General features: G+C 46.8%; 2 protein-coding genes across 3 annotated transcripts in view; one reads left to right on the top strand and one right to left on the bottom strand.

Annotated features, from left to right (window-relative positions):
• The window catches only part of MYBBP1A (MYB binding protein 1a), a 50037-nt gene extending 46152 nt beyond the window's left edge, over window positions 1-3885 (bottom strand). Inside the window, exons 1-7 of the mRNA XM_058037511.1 lie at window positions 3697-3885; window positions 3435-3530; window positions 2531-2614; window positions 2062-2136; window positions 1535-1642; window positions 509-699; window positions 52-219 (exon numbers count right to left, since the gene is read on the bottom strand). Coding sequence (XP_057893494.1) covers window positions 52-219; window positions 509-699; window positions 1535-1642; window positions 2062-2136; window positions 2531-2614; window positions 3435-3530; window positions 3697-3885 — 911 coding nt within the window. The remainder of the gene's footprint in view (window positions 1-51; window positions 220-508; window positions 700-1534; window positions 1643-2061; window positions 2137-2530; window positions 2615-3434; window positions 3531-3696) is intronic.
• A 1988-nt stretch (window positions 3886-5873) lies between these two features.
• On the top strand, window positions 5874-17284 carry EIF4H (eukaryotic translation initiation factor 4H). 2 transcript variants are annotated; one of them, XM_058037374.1, is made up of 7 exons: window positions 5874-5987; window positions 11151-11332; window positions 12266-12330; window positions 12438-12537; window positions 13195-13260; window positions 15130-15288; window positions 15412-17284. In XM_058037374.1, exons 1-7 carry the CDS (start codon window positions 5929-5931, stop codon window positions 15546-15548), a joined length of 768 nt encoding a protein of 255 aa, XP_057893357.1. In that variant the 5' UTR covers window positions 5874-5928; the 3' UTR covers window positions 15549-17284. The 2 variants fall into 2 exon arrangements, with proteins under 2 accessions (XP_057893357.1, XP_057893358.1); XM_058037375.1 differs by lacking the exon at window positions 13195-13260 and having other exon boundaries at window positions 5876-5987.
• Window positions 17285-17713: the final 429 nt, after the last annotated feature.

Here is a 17713-nt window from a genome sequence, read left to right as displayed (position 1 = left end):
GAAACAGAAGGGTAACATGGGAAACAACACACAGTGTGTGTTAAAACAAACCTGACAGGTCCTGATTTCTCCTTCAATAGCCCATTCTCCACAACTTCATTCCAGAACAGCTCAAAGGCACCTTCCTTCAGTGCAACTTGGAGCAAATCAAACACTACACTGGGCAATTTCTTGTCTTCCTTCTCAGACTTGGCAGCACTTTTCAGAAGCTCTACAAGTCTAGAAGAAGAAATAAAATAATGTGAGAGATCTGACCTGAAAGGGAATTGTTGAAGGCCAAATTGATCCTGCTGAAAGACACAGAACATTTCCCAAGAACTGCAGGCTGTGCCCCCTGGGAGAAATGACACAACTATAACTTGGGAATCTGCAGAACAATTGACACCTAACCCTCAGCAGCACCTGCAGTGGCAAATACAAGCAGGAATCAGAATCACAGCCACATTTCTCTCACTCCTAGCCAAGAGGAAAATAATGTTCATTTAAACCTCCTTATTTAAGAACTTACCTGGAAACATTTTCCTTATTTACAACAGTAGATGAGCCAAACAGTTTCTTCAGCTTTTTAGGTTTCAGAACACCAGGGAATTTCTGCATACCCACAAGCAAAAGGTGCAGGTTCTCTGGAGATGTGAAGGCTGAAGAGAGGTCACCTTGCAAGATGTCAAACAGGACCTCCTCAAACACAGTTTCAGGTACCTAGACAGGAACAAGGGTGAGAGCATGTAAGAAATACCTGAGGGCATTTTACTAACTTGCAGTGAAGTAAGCACATTAAAGTATCTGCATTGGAGGACATTTTACTAAAAGCTTGCAGTGTTCTGGAAACTCTAGAAATAGTCTTTATGGTGACACAATGAAAAATAAATAATGGATGTGTCCATGACTGCCAGACAGTCCCAGGTGCTGAACCATGGGGAGCAGGACAGCATGCTGTCATCACACAGCAATTCTGGTCAACTGACTCCAGCTGCAATTGTTCTCCTGCTGTCTGACTGCTCTGCCTGTACAGCCAGGCAACCCAGGGACAAGGAAAGTCTCTCTTTTTATTTAACACTGCTAGTCTTCATGTCTACAAATAATATCCACTTTAAACAAGGAAATAAACTCTTTTCTTTTACTACATACTCAGAGCTCTTTACTCCTTAGCCCTACATAATTTCATTCCCAACAGCCCAAAATTCAACCTTAGGCCCAGGTTTGCTGCATAAAAAAGGTGGTTTGCTGTTCAGACTTTTCAGCATTCATCTGTTCAAAGGAGCACATGGTCTAACACATAATCCAAGCAAGTTAAATGGGAAATAACAGGCTGTGGAATTGTCCACGATGAAGGCAAACAAAGCTAAATTAGAGCACCCTTCCCAGAACACAAGTATCTGCCCACAGGCAATACAGGGACAGCTCCCACAGTTTACACTCTTCCACAGCCCCTATAACTTCCAGCTATGAACAAACTAAAGGAAAATCTGACCCCAAAGCCAAGCCCTCTCTTCCTCTCACCCCACAAGCCCCCAGCCCCACGCTGTGCCTGCACCTCAGAGGTGATGTCAATGAGGGTTTTGCGTGGCAGATCTCTGAGGTGTGTCTGGTGATTTGTCAGCTGCTGCAGAAGCTGGATGCTCTCCAGCAGAGCTTTCCGGTCCTACAAAGGAAAGATCAGCCAAAACCAGAGGACATAAATCAGAAATTCAGCTGAAGGCTCAGGTGATAATCCACTCTTTAGATGTTTATGCCTACTTGTAATAAGAAACACAATTTTGTTTCTTGGTTGGTCACTGAGCTTTTTCCAAAATTGTGTTTTCCAGCTGGATATGACAACAGATCCCTTCCTTCCAGGAGAGGTAGGAGCCTCCTGTGCTATTGGACACAGCTCCTACATTCTGCTCAGGAACAGACTTTATAAAGGCACAAAGAGCCCATGGATGGCACAACAGAAATGAACTGAACTTGATGCTTCAAGTGCCACTGCATGGATTACTCAGTGATCCAGCCTTTCCCTGTCATTCTCTTTCCACATCAAAGCCCCAGAAGCAGAACTGACACACCTGACAGCAGTGTTACCTTCACAAGCCGCCCAGACTGGAACAGAGCCATCACTCCAAAAAAGTTCCCAAAAGCTGCATTTCTCACAAGTTTCTGAAAGGGAAAAAAAAAAAAAAAAAAGAAAATAGCTAAAAATCTACTTTTCTGAGAGTCTTAGAGCTCACATGCAGCTACACAATCAGTGGAGCAAGATGGCAGGAAAATCCAGCCTTGAACACCCCACCATGGGAAGAGAACACACTGAAAAGCAATGCCCTGCACAATGTTTAAGAACTGTCCTAGAGGACATCTTCATCACACTGACAAATCTCACATAAAACAGGGCCAGATGACAATGTCACCAACTTCCAATTTCTAGAAATATTTGTTATTTCATTATAGTCACTTGCTTTAACATGAACCCCAAAACTACACTATCCACCAAAACTTCAAAGACTAGAGAACAATTAAAGTAGCAGTTGGCAAATGTTGCCATGAGCTCACTTACTTTTTTCACTTTTTCCAGATTGTGTTTTTCTTTTATCTGCTCCAAAATGCTGCACAATGGAATTTCCTCAAAAGCCTGCAAAACCTGAGGAGAGAGATGGAATAGCTGTTTGCAGTTCTTCCATTTCATGACATTATCTTGGGTTAAGCTAAAACAGAGCTGAAGAGTTGTTCAGCCCAGCAGCAGACGTGCTGCTTTATCAGGCCAGAATAAAGACAGCCAGATCAGTAAAGATGTATAGAACAGGAAGCAGGCTGGGAGAGCTGGGGTTGTGCAGCTTGGAGAAGGCTCCAAGGAGAGCTCAGAGTTTCTTCCATTCCTAAAGAGGCTCCAAGAGAGCTACAGAGGGAATCTGGAGTCCCAGAGTGTTAGGACAAGGAGGAATGACTTCACATTGACAGAAGGCCAGTTTAGGTTAGATATTAGGAAGAAATCATTCTCTGTCAGGGCAGTGAGGCTCTGGCACAGGTTGCCCAGAGAAGCTGCGGCTGCCCCATCCCTGGAAATGTTCAAGGCCAGGCTGGATGGGACTTAGAGCAACCTGGTCTAGAGGAAGGGCAGATATCCCACATCACCCAACCAAGACCAAGAGCAAGACAGTTTTAAGAAGCAGTAATAGTACTAAATGCAGAATAATTGAAAACTTGGTCAAAATTTGTAAATCAGTGACAGTTCTTGAAGCAGGACTGAATTCTGTAGTATGCGAATGCGATATTGGTATATTTCATAACTTTGTAAGTTTCTAAACCTGAGTAGCCCCATTTTAAACCACTATGGTTATGGTGAGAGCCTTCCCTCCCATGTGCACAGAAGGGAATCCTCCAGCCTTGCACAGACAGCAAAAGTGACCCCAAGCATGGACAGAGGCTGCCGACGGTTCTGACCCGCGCTGGGGAACACTGACCTGCGCCAAGGCCAAGCTGAAGCCAGGGCGGGCGGCCTCGCGGGTGGCTCCCAGCCCCTCCACCAGCCGCTTCAGGGTGTACTTGAGTTCATCATCCTGCAAGAGAGACCGAGCTGGGCGGTGTCCGGGCTGCCCCGAGCGCGGCCCGGCCGCCGGACCCCCGCACCCGGCCCGTGCCCCGTCCGCACTGCCCAAGCGGGAGCGCAGGGATGAGCCGTGTGAGGAGCCACTGCCCGCCCGCACCCACCGGCCCCCGCCTCACCTTCTTGCCCTCCCGCAGGTGCCGCAGGAGGCTCTCCGTGGCCGCCAGCCGCACCTCCTGCTCCGGCTTAGCGATGTCCCAGAAGAAGTCAAGGAAGGCGCGGCCCTGCCGCAGCACCCCGCGGGGGTCGGTCACCGCCGCACCGCCGCCCCGCGGCTCCATCTCCTCCCCGAGCTCCATCCCCGCCATGCCGCCACCGCTGCCGCACGTGGGGCCGCCCGCCCGCTCCGCCTCTTCCGGGGCAGCGCGGCCGCCGTGGGACGGGCTCGGCCGCCGTGTGAGCCGCACTCCGCGGTCCCCCCGGTACCTCAGTGCCGCTCCCGTCATGGCCGTGCCTCAGCTCCTCCCGGCCCTTCAGCCCCGTTCCCTCAGCTCCTCCCGGCTCCCCTCAGCGCCTCATGGCCGTTCAGCTCCGCTCCTCTCGGCGCCCCCCAGCCCTTCAGCCCGCTCCCCTCAGCGCCTCCCGGCCCCTCAGACCCCGCTCCCCTCATGGCCGCCCTTCCACCCCTGTCCCCTCAGACCCCGTTCCCCTCATGGCTTCCTTTCCCACCCCTGTCCCCTCAGACTCCGTTGTTCTCATGGCTGCCCTTCCCAGCCCTGTCTTTCCCTCATGGCCGCCCTTCCCACCCCTGTCCCCTCAGACCCCGCTGCCCTCACGGCCGCCCTTTCCACCCAGCTCCTTCACCCTCTCATCCCAAAAATTCGGATTGCTTTCCCGGTGTACCACAAGCCAGTCGTGACACACTCGATGGACACATCGATGGGTTATTTCAGAGTTGCGCGAACCACGGTGCTCCGTGGTGTTCCACAAATCCAGCACGCTCCACCGGGCTTTTCACTCCATTGTTTATACTCAGTTCAGAGTTAGTAACTTTCCGAGTACTGCCCATGTATCGGGATTGATTTGTAATTTATAAGTTGCATAACCTAAGCTAACTTGAAGAAGTTCCCCACATGCTGAGGGGAAGGGTCTTCACAAGGTTTTTAGAATTATAATGAACATAGATCAGCTATGGGATACATGAGCCTTGAGTCTTCTGCTTAAATTAGCAAAGTATACACAGACGTTCACCAAAATCCGAATTTACTACATCCTTCATGCTCATTATTTCCAGGATGTCCTTGAGTAAGTGAGGCTGGCTGCTGCCTGCCCCACGGCTTGGGTTTCCTCTCTTGCTGAAAGTATGCAAAGATCTTACATTAAAGAACATTACTACTTAAGATAATCTTGACATACTCCACATTTTACCACAGCCCGCTCCTCTCAGCACCACGTTCCCTCCCTGGCCCCCAGCCCGGCTCCTCCGCAGGACTCATTCCTCCTCCTCTGCACTGCCCCGAGGGCTCCCGGGCTTCCCTCACCCGGTTCGTGTCCCTGGGGGGAGGCTGCGATCCGGGATCCAGGATCCGGGCTGGATCCTGTCCCCGCGGGGCTGGCCCGGGACAGAGGGGCAAAGCCTGCGGGGATCGGCAGCGCAGGGTCACGGACACGAGGCGTGGGCATTGTTGGTTATCCTATGAGAATCCGAGGTGTGGTTTTATTAGAAAACATTAAATTATGGCCTGGCAAAAGGAGACAAACCAGCTGGTACAAATGGTATTTTTTAAGGACACTATGAAGCTCTCGTGTACAGCCCGTTGTCGTAATTTGCAATAAAATCCAGCACTATCCTCCAGCAGCACTGTGGACACTGCGTGTGGCTGCCAGACACGCGCGGGAGAGCAGGGAATGACCCCGGGCAGGATCCATCCCTGTGATCACTGCGGATGACTGTGACACCTGGAGCAGAATCCATTTCCATGAGCCCTGTGATCCCTGCCCGCAGCGACCGCGGGATGCTCGGGGAGCGAGAGCCGCGGGCTGGCCCTGGATCAGCACTTGGAGCGTCCAACGCTCAGCGCAGCGCAGCTCGGGCCGATCCCCCACAGACACCGGGCACATCCCAGGCAGATCCGCCGGCAGATCCGGAGCAGATCCCCGGGTAAATCCCGCGCAGATCGCAGAGCAGACACCGAGGGCACCCCCGGGCGGATTCCGTCCCCGAGCCGACGGGAGCGAGCCGCGCCGTGCGCCTCCCGACAGGCAGCAGCGCGGACAGCCCCGGCGGGGCGGGGAGCTGGAGGCAGGCACCGCGCGGGGCAGCCCCGGCCCGCGCGCCGCCGTATATAAGCGTTGCGGGGTCCTCGGGCGCGGTCCTGTCACGCTCGCACGGGGACGAGGCCGCGGCGGCGATGGCGGATTTCGATCCCTACGACGACCGGGCCTACAGCAGCTTCGGCGGCGGCCGCGGGTGAGCGGGGCCGGGGGCGGCGCTCGGGGCTCCCCCCGTAGCTGGGACGGCAGCGGGGAGCAGCGGCCCCGGCCGCGCGAGGCGGGGGCGCGGCTGCGGGGCCCGGCCTGCCCCTCTCGGCGGGGATGGCGGGCGGGGGTTGCGGGACGGGGGCGCCGCCTCTGGGAACTGTTTGAGCTCGTTCTGCCCCCTGCCCGCCCTCCCGCGGGGCCGGGGGTGCCCTTCCGCTGGCCCGCTTTGTGCGGCGGGGCGGGGGCTGCGCTCCGGGGGGGTCCCGGCCGTGGCCGCGGGATCCGGGCCCTTGCGGCTCGGGAGGAAGGGGGGTCGCTGTTCCCGCCGTCCCGGAGGCGAGTGCAGGGGGGATTTAGGGAGGTGCTGGGCCGGAGCCAAGGGAGGCCGTGAGGAGCTGTGCGGGGCCGGGATGGGCGGAGGGAACGGCCCCGAAGGGCTGAGCGGGGCCCGAGGTGGCCCCGGGAGCGGGCAGCGCTGCGGAGCCTGCGGCGGGAGGAAATGGGAGCCCTTTGTGGTGTCTCCGCAAAGAGTGGCGCCGGGAGCCTGCGTTATCCGGGGCTCCGGGTGCTGACTGCAAATCCCTGATCCCGAGGAATCGGGCTTGTCTCGTCTCCTTGCTGGAGAGTGTTTAGGGGAGGAGCCACAGAGACAAAACCCGCAATTAGAAGTTTGTGTTAATCAAGCTAGGAAGGTGCAATCAAACAATTGATTTTTTTTTTGGAGGCTGGTGCTGTTACAAGTTTCTCTGACATAAAACAATAGACATAAATCTGTGGAATAAACTTCTTTGGAAGCAAATTTCCCACGTGTGTTACTGTATAATCTAATCTTCCAGGTTGTATTTCCTGATCAGAAGTGTGTTCGTGTCCTTTTCTGCTCTTAGATAAATAACTTGGTTTCGTTTCAGACTCATTAGGCAGCAGGGAGGAGCTGCTGGAGTTAGAACAGCAGTAAGTTTTTTTTGTCTTTGGAAGGACTCTGACACTTTAAGCTTTTCAAGCTCATTTTCATGCACTGATACCCTTTGTGTCTATTTCAGAGACGTCCCAGAGCAAACAGATGATGTAGCCACTCTCATTTCTGTTATTTTTTTAAATTCTGTAACAAAATAGCCTTGCCAGCAGCCTAAAGTGATACTTGACTCTTTATAAACTCAGATATTGCTGCACACTGTATCTAGTCAGTGTAGGCATAGTCTGTGAAGTAATAAAATGCCAGGTAAAATGTTATTCAGGTTCCTGTAAGACAACTTAAATTTGCTGTCAGGGAAGATGTGGATCCTTGCTTGTAAACTAAAGGCATCCTGCTAATCAGTAGATGTGTTTACAGGTAAGAAAATGTACTTATTCTAATTTACCTGCAGTTCTAAACATCAGATACTACTAATATTAGAGTCTAGTGTATACCTCTATCTAATTTATTGTTATCACTAAGTTACTAGTAGCTAACTCACAGTTTGCTCTCTGTGTACATTGTATGAAGTCCTGTAATATATGAAGTGTAGTGCAAACATGACTGTTCTTGAAGGTTCTGATTAAAGACTCCCATGTTAATTTAAAGTGGCTCCTGCTCATTTTAGGACTGTAGGAACAGTGTAACCTCAGCTGAGGTGTAGCAGTTTTTGTGGAAGTTGCATTTTGCACAACCTTTAATGTACACAGTGAGTGAGCACAGGATTTCAGTGTGACAGATGGGAAATCTGTGCCCAACAGGTTCTGACATATGGGAGTTATCTCCCTCTTCCTCATCATCATCACAATAATGGTGGAACAGCATCAAGATATGAGTGGTGTGATGAGATGGGATTTGCTGCACCTGAGGTGTTCAGTGATGCCCTGACTAAAAGCTGAATCATAACATTAGGGGATATTATGAAATCACTTGAAAAAATCACTTTATTCCCAGTGAAGAGTGTGATGCTGACATAAATGACAAAAGGCTTACTAGAAGCTTTTTAGAAAGTGTTTTGGAGCCCAGAATTTGACAGGAAAACCTGTAGGTAAGTAAACCAAGGCCTAGTTGAAACTGAAACTGTCTGTAGAGCTTCTCAGAGTTGAAAGAAGGGGAGTGTTTATCACTCCTAACTCACTGCTAGGCTGTTTGTTTAGGTGTGGCTGGAAGTGCTGGGCTCCCTACTAAAGGTTGAGATTCACCTGCTGGAGTTCTGCACAGGTCCTTGTGCTTCTGGCAGCTTGCATCCTCTGTCTTACCCATCTAGGATTCAAAGATTACTCCTCATTTTTAGGCTGGGGTAAGCAATTAGCTGAATACATCTGATATTACTCCAGACTTGTCCTGGGTTGCTGGAATAAATTGGGTTTGAATTTGGTGTAGTGGTCCTTGGGGGTTGGCACTGTCACCTTGCTGATCCTGCTGCTGCCCTGAGAGCTCAGATGTCAAACCCAGGGCAGGCCTTTGTCTGTGTGCTGTGCAAAAGGCAAATCTTGAGCTTTGATCTCTAGGGATACTGACTTTCAAAACAGCCTTCATTTTGAACTTGTGACAGATCTTTTCTGGAGACCTAACTCAACTTTGCATAAGAGCAGCTTTAAAATGGGAGTTGAGTTGTTTTCTATCCAGTATAGCCAAAGTCATTAACTCAGCCCACCAAAGTTTAATTATTTAAGTGTTGTTAGAAGCAAGCTTTCCTCTTCAGCTTTGCTTTTCTGACAAGGAAATCAAGTCATGTCTTTCAGATTCTCACAGTAAGATGACATAATTATTTTTATCTAATTGTGTCTAAGCAGAAGTTTAGAGAAGTGCAGATACTCATTCAGAAATCTGGTTTGCCTAGTTCAGATGTGTTTTCAATTATTTTTTTACTTTTGTCCTACTTTGTTGCAAATGAGAGAATCTTCTTCCAATCTCATTGTTTGGTTACTGAAGTCAGCCCTTTTATTTCACTGTTTCAGCGATGGAAAAAATGTAGGGAATTACAGAAACTGTTTCTTTTTCTGTTGCTGTACCTGAGTTCCATAAGAAACTTGGTTTGCAACTCAGTTATTGACCTTTAAATGGAAACTAAATACTAAAGGTATAGTTATATATTTGATAACCAAAGCCCTAATATCAAATTGGAGAAGAATATTTAATTTTCTGGCTTTAAAATCAGTCTGGATTGCACAATAGGGCATGGATTTCCACACATGCAGCCCATGGGAGAAAGGAGGTTTGTCTGTAGCACAGAAAATCCTTTTGGGGATTGAGAGTGTGGTTTTAGAGGTGGCTCAAATGGAGCTGATGGAAGTGGTAGCTCCAGCCCTTGTTCCCCTTTTCATTCCAAAGGGCTCTTTGCAGTCCTGACCACCTTGTTGGCCACAGACTCAACTCCAGGCTGGGTTTTTGGGTGACTGGCAGCTCAGGGAGTGTCCTGAGCATCTGTGCAAGGAGAGAATGCTCCTTTGGAACTCAATTCTGATGTTCCTGGAGGACACAAACATTAAGATTTTCTTTTTTGTATGCAAGTTAAATGTGTGGTATGTTAATAGCTGTTCCTAATGCTGTAAATGATAAATGAGGACAAAGGCATGGAACTGATTTTATGTATTTTGGGATTATTTAGAGCAGCAATTCAGCTTTCTTGGAGTTCCTCCTTAAAACTCAGCCTTCTGACTAAAGTAATTCCAAACTATTACAGCTTTAGTTCTCCAGAATGTTTTTGACTTGTTAATGAGACAAAGGCAGATGAGGAATATTGTCAAAAATGCTAAAATGCAAACCTGGGTGGACGCTAATTAAAGATATGTAGATTGTGGTTCAAGTAGATTTAGCAGCTTGTTGATAGTGTTGGTGACAAATGATTCTTGCATGGAGCTGCTAAATAAGGCACAAATGACAGGCTCACCTAGAGAGCTAAGGAATCTTATTCAAGCTTAATGTATTATCTGATTCATTAGTAGTAAAATATTTATTCTTGAATGAAAAAAATACTGTCCAGGACATGCTTGCCCAATGGATTTTTTTGACTGCATGTAACCAGTAGAATAAAAGAAAATGATAAAATTATTTGACCTTCTGGATTTTAGGAAGGACTCTGCAGCTATTTAATTGGTCTATGTCAGATTGGCAAATCCTGCTTTGGTACAGGTTGGGTTCCACCGTGGTTTTAAATGCACAGGGAGCCTCAGGGAAAGGGAACAGACACAAGCAAAGCCCAGTGGAACAAAGTGATAAAGGGAGGATGGACAGAGTAGCAAGCAGATAATTCAGGTAGAGATCAGAGGTTGCTTATGTGGGACAAATGGTGTTGGAACCAGTGGCATCCTATAGTTTACAAGTCTAGGAGCTTTGACTTCAGGTTGCCCTGTATGTACCTTGCTCTCTGTACAGAAATTCCAAGTTGGCTTTTGAAGATTGGGCTCTGCAGGAAGTTCACACAGATGTGTTACATTAGTAAAGAATTTAGCTGGTACAGTTTAGTTCCTCAGCACACAGTGCCAAGAGTTTCACTGGTACTGAGGGACAGGACAGGAAAGGACCACCCAGTTTACCTCTGTCATTCACAAGAGAAAAGCAGTAAGCATCCAGAGAGCACGTGATTTTTTCCTGCCTCAGAATCCCTTGTTCAACCAAATTTATTTTGTGTTCAGTTCAAAGCGTTCCAGTCCAGATATCCAACAGTTATGGCCACAGCTTCAGAATTAGGGAAGGTGTTTCTCTTCAGTTAAATGTTGCTGAGATAATTTGGGTTATTGTGGAGTTGGTGTTGGTAATAGATTTTTAGTTAAAAGCATTGGATACAGCTTAATTTCCAGAGAAGCTGACAAACCTGTGCCATACATTTCTTCATTGCCGTAAATTATTCTTAAAATTGATTCCAAGAAGGGGTTTTTTAGAGGTAATGTTTTTGAGCAGGGGACATTAGAGGTAACCTTAGGTTGCTTTCCTTAATGAATTGTGGGTTAAGAAGTTCATTCATCACTTCATTAATGAATTCACTGGTAATGTATTCATTTCCCACTGCAGTACTGCATCAGGTAATACTGGAAAGGAGTTGAGCAGCACTTCAGGTGGCAGCTACAGGCAGAAGGAGAGAAAAACTGAGCAGAGCTGTGGGAAAATGGCCTTGCAGCTGAACCCAGCAGCTGGGCAGGGCCCCAAAGAGCAGCTGTGCTGTGCAGCTCCAGAGGCACCGTGTGCTTTTCCCAACAGGTCTCGTGGAGGTGGCCTTGGTTCCCGCAGAAATAAAGAGCTGCCAACAGAGCCCCCCTTCACAGCCTATGTGGGAAATCTGCCCTTCAACACTGTCCAGGGAGACATAGATGCCATTTTCAAGGATCTCAGCATAAGAAGCGTACGACTAGTCAGAGACAAGGAAACAGACAAATTTAAAGGTGAGTGTTCAGAGTCAGAGCTCTTTGGTGCTAGATGAAAAATTAGTAGGAAAGAAAGTCACTTTAAAAGGGAATTTCAGTCTAAAACAGTTTTCTGCTTTTATGTTGACTTATGCAGGTTTTCTTATTCACTGATATGTGTAAGTGTATCATTTGAATGAGAGTCACTGTTTCATCATCCTGAGATACAGAGTAACCTGAGGGAGGAGTCAATATTTGCCCTGACATAACAGAACTTTCTCAAACCTTGTCTGGTATGAATTCTACCAGAGCTGACCCACTTAAATCCTATGACCTCAAGTACTGAGTAATTCCTTTACATCAGAAGATTCTCATTGCTCCTGCTCTTGTCCTTTTTAGTAGATGGGGAGAAAAGGCAAGTAGATAACCCATTCAGGCAGTTGTTTTAGAGGATGCAAATTCAACTATGCTATGGGAATTGTTTGGAGAAAATGGATGATGTTTGTAAGTTACTTTAAGAGATGGAAGAGGCTTACCTTGGATAACAGAGTGCCTTTGAAAAGGAGTTAATCCACTAAATGATGTGATGACAAAATCACACTGCTGACCACATAGGTATTTCAATTTCATGTTTAAAAACTCTAAGAATGAAGTGTCAATATTCAACTGAATAGCTGTCTGAAGACATAGATCAGAACTAATCTATAATGAGAACTCTGTGAAAAAGGGAATTAGGCTCTTGGCATTCACAGAGTGCCCGGAGGTCTCTTTCAGGATTTGCCCCATCATTTACAGGTGCAGGTAAATGTGTTCATTGTTGATGATGATTGGTTTCTAAGCCTTGTGCATCTTGTTTGTGCACATCACAACTCATGTTTACAAGAGAAGGAAGCTATTAGCAGGCATGCAGGAGGAGTAGCCTCTTACAAAGACCTTTTAAAGTGCTCTTAACTTGAGATTTGTTTCTTCCAGGATTTTGTTACGTAGAGTTCGATGAGGTGGAGTCACTCAAGGAAGCTCTTACATACGATGGTGCAGTAAGTACACTTGCAATTAATTTGTGAAATCAAAGACAAGCAGAAGTCTCTCACTCTTTGGCAGCCCTTTGATCCATGCTGAACAGATTCTCCCCTTGATTTAACAGCTTTTGGGTGACCGGTCACTCCGAGTGGACATAGCAGAAGGCAGGAAACAGGATAAAGGTGGCTTTGGCTTCAGAAAAGGTGGCGGGCCTGATGACAGAGGTGACTTCCATTTTTCTAAGTAGCTTCTTAAATATGATGGTTGTAGTTATGGCTTGTGGTGCTGACTAATGCTGAGACAAGGCATGCAAGTGAACATGAAGATGATATTGAAAGTGAAGTTTTGTATGTAAATCTGTATGTGTTTCTAACTAGCTGCTGCTGCTGCTCCTGAGGTGTCTGAAATTTAGCTGTGCTTTGTGTCCAAAGGCTGGATGTGTTGTCACTCCTAACCCAGGAAGTGAGACCAATACCCCTCCTAATGTGTTGTGTCTTGCAGAGGACAATCATAAGCCCAACAGTCTGATCTGCTACTATTTTATGATGATGTATGAAAAGTGAGTAAGCACATGTAGAAAAGTGCTAATTTTTGGAGTATGTCTCTTGTTCCAGCATAAAAACATTCTTGCCTGTAGTTGAAGGTTTGTTGAACCAGACTCACCTGAGGTTTCCATTGAATGTGCACTAAAGAAACTTTTCTGGCCACTCATTCTTGGTGGCTGTTTGTTCCTGTGCAATGGAACTTGGTTGTACCAAAAGAGAAGGATTTTCCAGCAGCATAACTTTGAATATTGAAGGACTGAAACATTGGTTTGGTGTTCCCTTGCTCAGTCTTTCCCACAGCTTCAGACTTGAACACAATTGTGGCTTTTTTCCTAGGAATGGGAGGAGGTTCCAGAGAATCCAGAGGAGGTGGATGGGAGTCCAGAGATGACTTCAATTCTGGTATCAGTATTAACACTTATACAGAAAGGAAGCCTAAAAGGCACTGAAATGTTTTCATTTTCATTTGTCACCATTACTGGTTTGATTGACTCTACTGTATGTACCAACTTTGAACATCCTGCAGCTGTGATGAGATTCCTCATGGGGAATCTTCTGTTGCCTTGAGAGCAAATAGAATAATGTCTCAATAGAAAATTCTATGAAACAGCCATAAATGACAGAATTCTTGTCCAGGTGTAGCCTATGGGTGACTGTTTTAAGCATTTCTCAAGCATACAACTGAGTAAATTTCTGAATAGTAGCAGAAACAGACAGATCATGTAGGAAGGCTGATATTCTGCCAGAGCAGAGGCTTTCATCTTCTCAAGGAGATGTGATGTCATTATATGTGTGTCCCTGAAGTAACTGACTTCTCCAAAGTCAGATTAGTGTTCCAAAACACTTGTAAATGCAAAATGTTCCTGAACTTCTGGACCTGTTTGGTAATGCAGCTGCAGCAAGTGACTGAGCTTGCTGAGTGGAGGTAGTGACAGAGCCACTGGGTTTGCTCTTAACTTCCAGTCAGTTCCAGCTATTAGAATGCAGGGTGGCATTACACAATTGCTTTTGTCCTCTGAACTCATGGGTTTGGTCCATTTTCTGATGGAGAGATGTTGGCAAGTACAACTTTGCAATGTCTGGTCTCTGCGTGAGTGGAATGAAGGATGCAGGAGAAGCAAAGTGTGCCCTTGTCCCCAGCATGGATTGGAGCATGGTGCTGGAGAGAGGAGCTTGCTGCAGTGCTCTGCTTAACCTGCCTTTGGAGCTAAGCATTCTGTGTCACAGCTTCATACCTTCCTTGGCAGCTTCTCCAAATGTGGATGCATTTCAGCCTGTTCAATGCTGGATGAGTGATTCGTGAGCCAAAAGTTTAGCATTTCAGTTTTAGCTGCTACAAAAGCTTTTCTTCTCAGGTTGTACAGCCTTGCTCTAGATCAAGTCTTTAAAGATGGCTTGTTTGGCACTGAAGTAAGTAAGGGACAGCTCTGCAACTCTTTCCTTTCCACTTCAGTATTTGGCAATCTCATTTGGGAACCAAACAACTTTCTCTTCCAGGCAGCTTCTGAAAATCTGAGTATATTCTGTATGCTGATAGCCTGAAGTATCCTCCTCCCACTGAAATGCAGGCAGTGGGGGCTTGGACAGATACTCAAGGGTAATCACTGGTACAGACTGGAACTCTGGTCAGTGATAGATAGTTCTTGATTTACTTCTTTTTTGTGATACATAAACTGAAGAAATGCAGTCAGTTTAAAGTCTTGGTTTTTTTTTTTAAATTATATTTTATTTTTTCCCCAGCCCTTTAATTAATTTAGTAAATGCCTGGCCACTTTATAGTACAGCTAAGCAGCTCTGGGGTTTTACTCTGTTTTATAGGTGTATTTCACTACTCCTCAGCTATTTTCCCATTTGATCCTGTGGATTTCATGCTAAGGCTGTAGCCAGCGTGATGATCTGGCTATGGAAGTACTCAGTACTGTCTGAGTACTACTCTGTAGTGCTGTCTCTCAACTCAGCTAATGATGTTAAACTCAAATTGCAGCCAAGGTTCATATTTTAAACTCACTTGACCCACTCTCCAGCACCCCAATAAGCCTCTAAGTGGATAAAGCACTCTCTGAACTTGATATAGTATCCTTGGTTTCAAATGGAACAGCTCCTGCAGAAGGTGCTAGAGCTCTGTGAAACAATCTGTCTGCAGACAAAGGCTCTCAGTGCACCACCTTGGACTGACAGCGGTGACTAGCATGGCTTTCCAGTCATCCAGATAAATCTAGATTGAATACATTGCAAAAGATGCTCTTTAAATTCACTGTGTTCCATCTTCAGGATTCAAGGATGATGACTTCCTGGGAGGCCGGGGTAGAGGAACCCGCCCCGGAGACCGGCGGCCACCGGGTGCCTCCATGGGGAGCGGTGGCACCGGTCGCTTCAGAGATGGGCCTCCCCTTCGTGGCTCTTCCATGGACTTCAGAGAGCCAACAGAAGGTAAACTCCTGCTGTGTGTGCCTTGCTCTTCCTCCACAAAGGAGACACACTCCTGGTTTTGTTGTCAGTTGAAGCTCCTGCCCAGCCAGGCAGATCTCACAGGTGGAATGTTTTCCCTTTCAGAGGAGCGAGCGCAGCGGCCCCGGCTCCAGCTCAAACCTCGAACAGTCGATACTCCCCTCAATCAAGTAGCCAATCCAAACTCTGCCATCTTCGGAGGAGCCAAGCCCCGGGAGGAAGTAGTAAAAGAACACGACTGAGTTTGGGGTTGAGAGGGAATGGGGAGGCGGGAGAAAAAGCAAGACAGTACAGAGTGACTAGCTCTGCTGGAATGTCAACCCTGCAGTTTACCATTCCTGCCATCTGGTATTTGTCCTCTTTGAAACCGAAAACACAGAGCTTGTGAATGCATGTCAGCTGTTAACAAGTGGTTTTTAGTACGTTCTTGGCTTTGCTGTATCTAGTGCCTGCTTTGTGCTGAGTTTCCCTCTTCTGTTTCCTTCCAAGCAGCACAGTTGCCAGTAGATAAGGCAGTGTGGCTGCTTCCACAGGTGTGGAGGTCTCTGGACAAAGGTGCTGCTTCACTTCTTCCTTTCTGGGTTTGTTTTACTTTAGAAGCACAGGTTAGACTTAGTTATTTCCCTGTATTGTTTCCTTTTACTTCCTCAGTGTTCCTCTTCTGACTTGCATGTCTCGTTCTGTATTGCTGTGGCTCTGAAGAGGAAAACTGAAGAGTCCAGATGAGTTGAACAGAAATTTACAGTTCTAACCAAGTAGTGAAATACCATTTCTGACAATTGGTGATAGTCACTGTTCACAGCAGAGCCCCTTATGAAGCTAAGGGGGGCAGCTGCCCTTTCACATGGGTTGCCAGGAAGGATCAATTTAATGGATGCCTTGCCTGGCAAGCCTGGTGAAGAGCTGGTGGAATCAGTATGGATAAAGCCTCTGCCAGCAGCCTCTTCCTGCTGGCTCCTGACTTCCAAATGGTATGATGCTACTACAACTCTGAGCTCAAGGTTAGTGCTGCAAAGCCATGCCTGTTTGAGCACAACTGCTCACTGGCTCTTTCTGCTTACTTTTTTGGGTTTTACATGTTTGGTAAATTTTTAAATGAAGTTTCTACAAATAAAATTGACTTTTTTATTTTTGTTGAAGGAGTGTATACTTTGCCATGCAGTATTTGATCGTCACTATCCCCTGTATTTCTTTGCCCAGTGGGGTACAGTTTTAGCACCTCAGCTTTCAGAATACCTTGAAAATGGGCAGATTAGAAATCTTTCTGCTATAGATTCTCATGTAGAAGTTTGGGTAAAAAGCATCTCTTGTTACTACACCTCTCTTCCCTTGAAATGTTTTCTTGTCAGTGTTGTGTGGGAGGAGGGAGGGGAGGCTGAAGCAAAAGGAGAGATCATTAATTTTGAAAACCAAAACCTGGTTCTACCACACTGAAGTTTGGACATGTCCAGTGTATGGGAAAAGCTTGGGCCCCCATTGCCAGTGCTGAGAGCCTTCAGAGAAACCAGCCAGCACCCCAGAGTACTTACAAGAGGAGGTTGGAAGCACGGCTGCCCCACTACCAGCACCACTGCTAGTGATGAATTTCTTCCCTAAGGTTCCCATTGTAAGTCAGAGTCCCAGCAATTTACAGAACTACTCTTTCCTTCTTTCTGCCTTTCACTTAATCTGCTTCTGAGATAAGAACCATTTGTCTAACACTAATACTTAATTTAAGACAGACATGCATTTGTGTGGTTGTATTCCAAACCAATAATTGATCTATTTACATCTTCAATGTGGAAAAGATTTTAAGAACAAATTCCCATATAAAAAACTCACTTCTAGTCAAGACAGTTGACTTTTAATTGTAAAAACAAAGGAAAAAAAAAAGAATTCCAAACACTTAGCACATTCTGCTTCATAACAAAATAAATTTATGGATATGGTATTTTGTGAATGATCTTTTAAATAAAAGAAAACATTAAGTAATATTTAACATTGGTCTTTATTTGAGTCTACTCTACCATGTTTTTCCCCCCCTGAGTTTTCAAATATTGTGTTAATTTGTCCCATTCTGATACAAAATAAGGGGGGGAAGAGGAAAAGATAAAGGGGAGGAATCTAATCTAAAGAGTGCTGGAACAGTGAAGTAAAAATTAATCATGGGTGGAAATAAGCCCAGCTTGTTTGTCCTGTGACTTCAGTGTCACTTGAGTGCATTGCTAAGGCTGCCAGGTGGGATTTGGAGTTGCTGCAGTGTGCAGGTGGTGCAGCTGATCAGGGGGGTGCTGCTGCCCTGTGGCCAGCACCAGGCAGGCTGTGTCCTTCCAGTGTGAGGGCTGAGACAGTAAAGGATCAGTGCTGCTGTTCTTCCAGCTGCCCCATTCCCCAGGAGCCGTCCTGGTTAGGGAGGCTGCTGCCCTGG

This window comes from Melospiza georgiana, chromosome 19, assembly GCF_028018845.1.
Source record: "Melospiza georgiana isolate bMelGeo1 chromosome 19, bMelGeo1.pri, whole genome shotgun sequence".
Classification (NCBI taxonomy): Eukaryota; Metazoa; Chordata; class Aves; order Passeriformes; family Passerellidae; genus Melospiza; species Melospiza georgiana.
This window is presented reverse-complemented; position numbering and strand designations above follow the sequence as displayed.

Bases quoted from the DNA above. Each gene is read 5' to 3' on its own strand.
- EIF4H (XM_058037374.1), top strand. From the start codon at position 5,929: ATGGCGGATTTCGATCCCTACGACGACCGGGCCTACAGCAGCTTCGGC. The intron at 5,988-11,150 runs GTGAGCGGGGCC...TTTTCCCAACAG, and splicing joins AGCTTCGGCGGCGGCCGCGG to GTCTCGTGGAGGTGGCCTTG. The intron at 12,538-13,194 runs GTGACTTCCATT...CTTTTTTCCTAG, and splicing joins TGGCGGGCCTGATGACAGAG to GAATGGGAGGAGGTTCCAGA.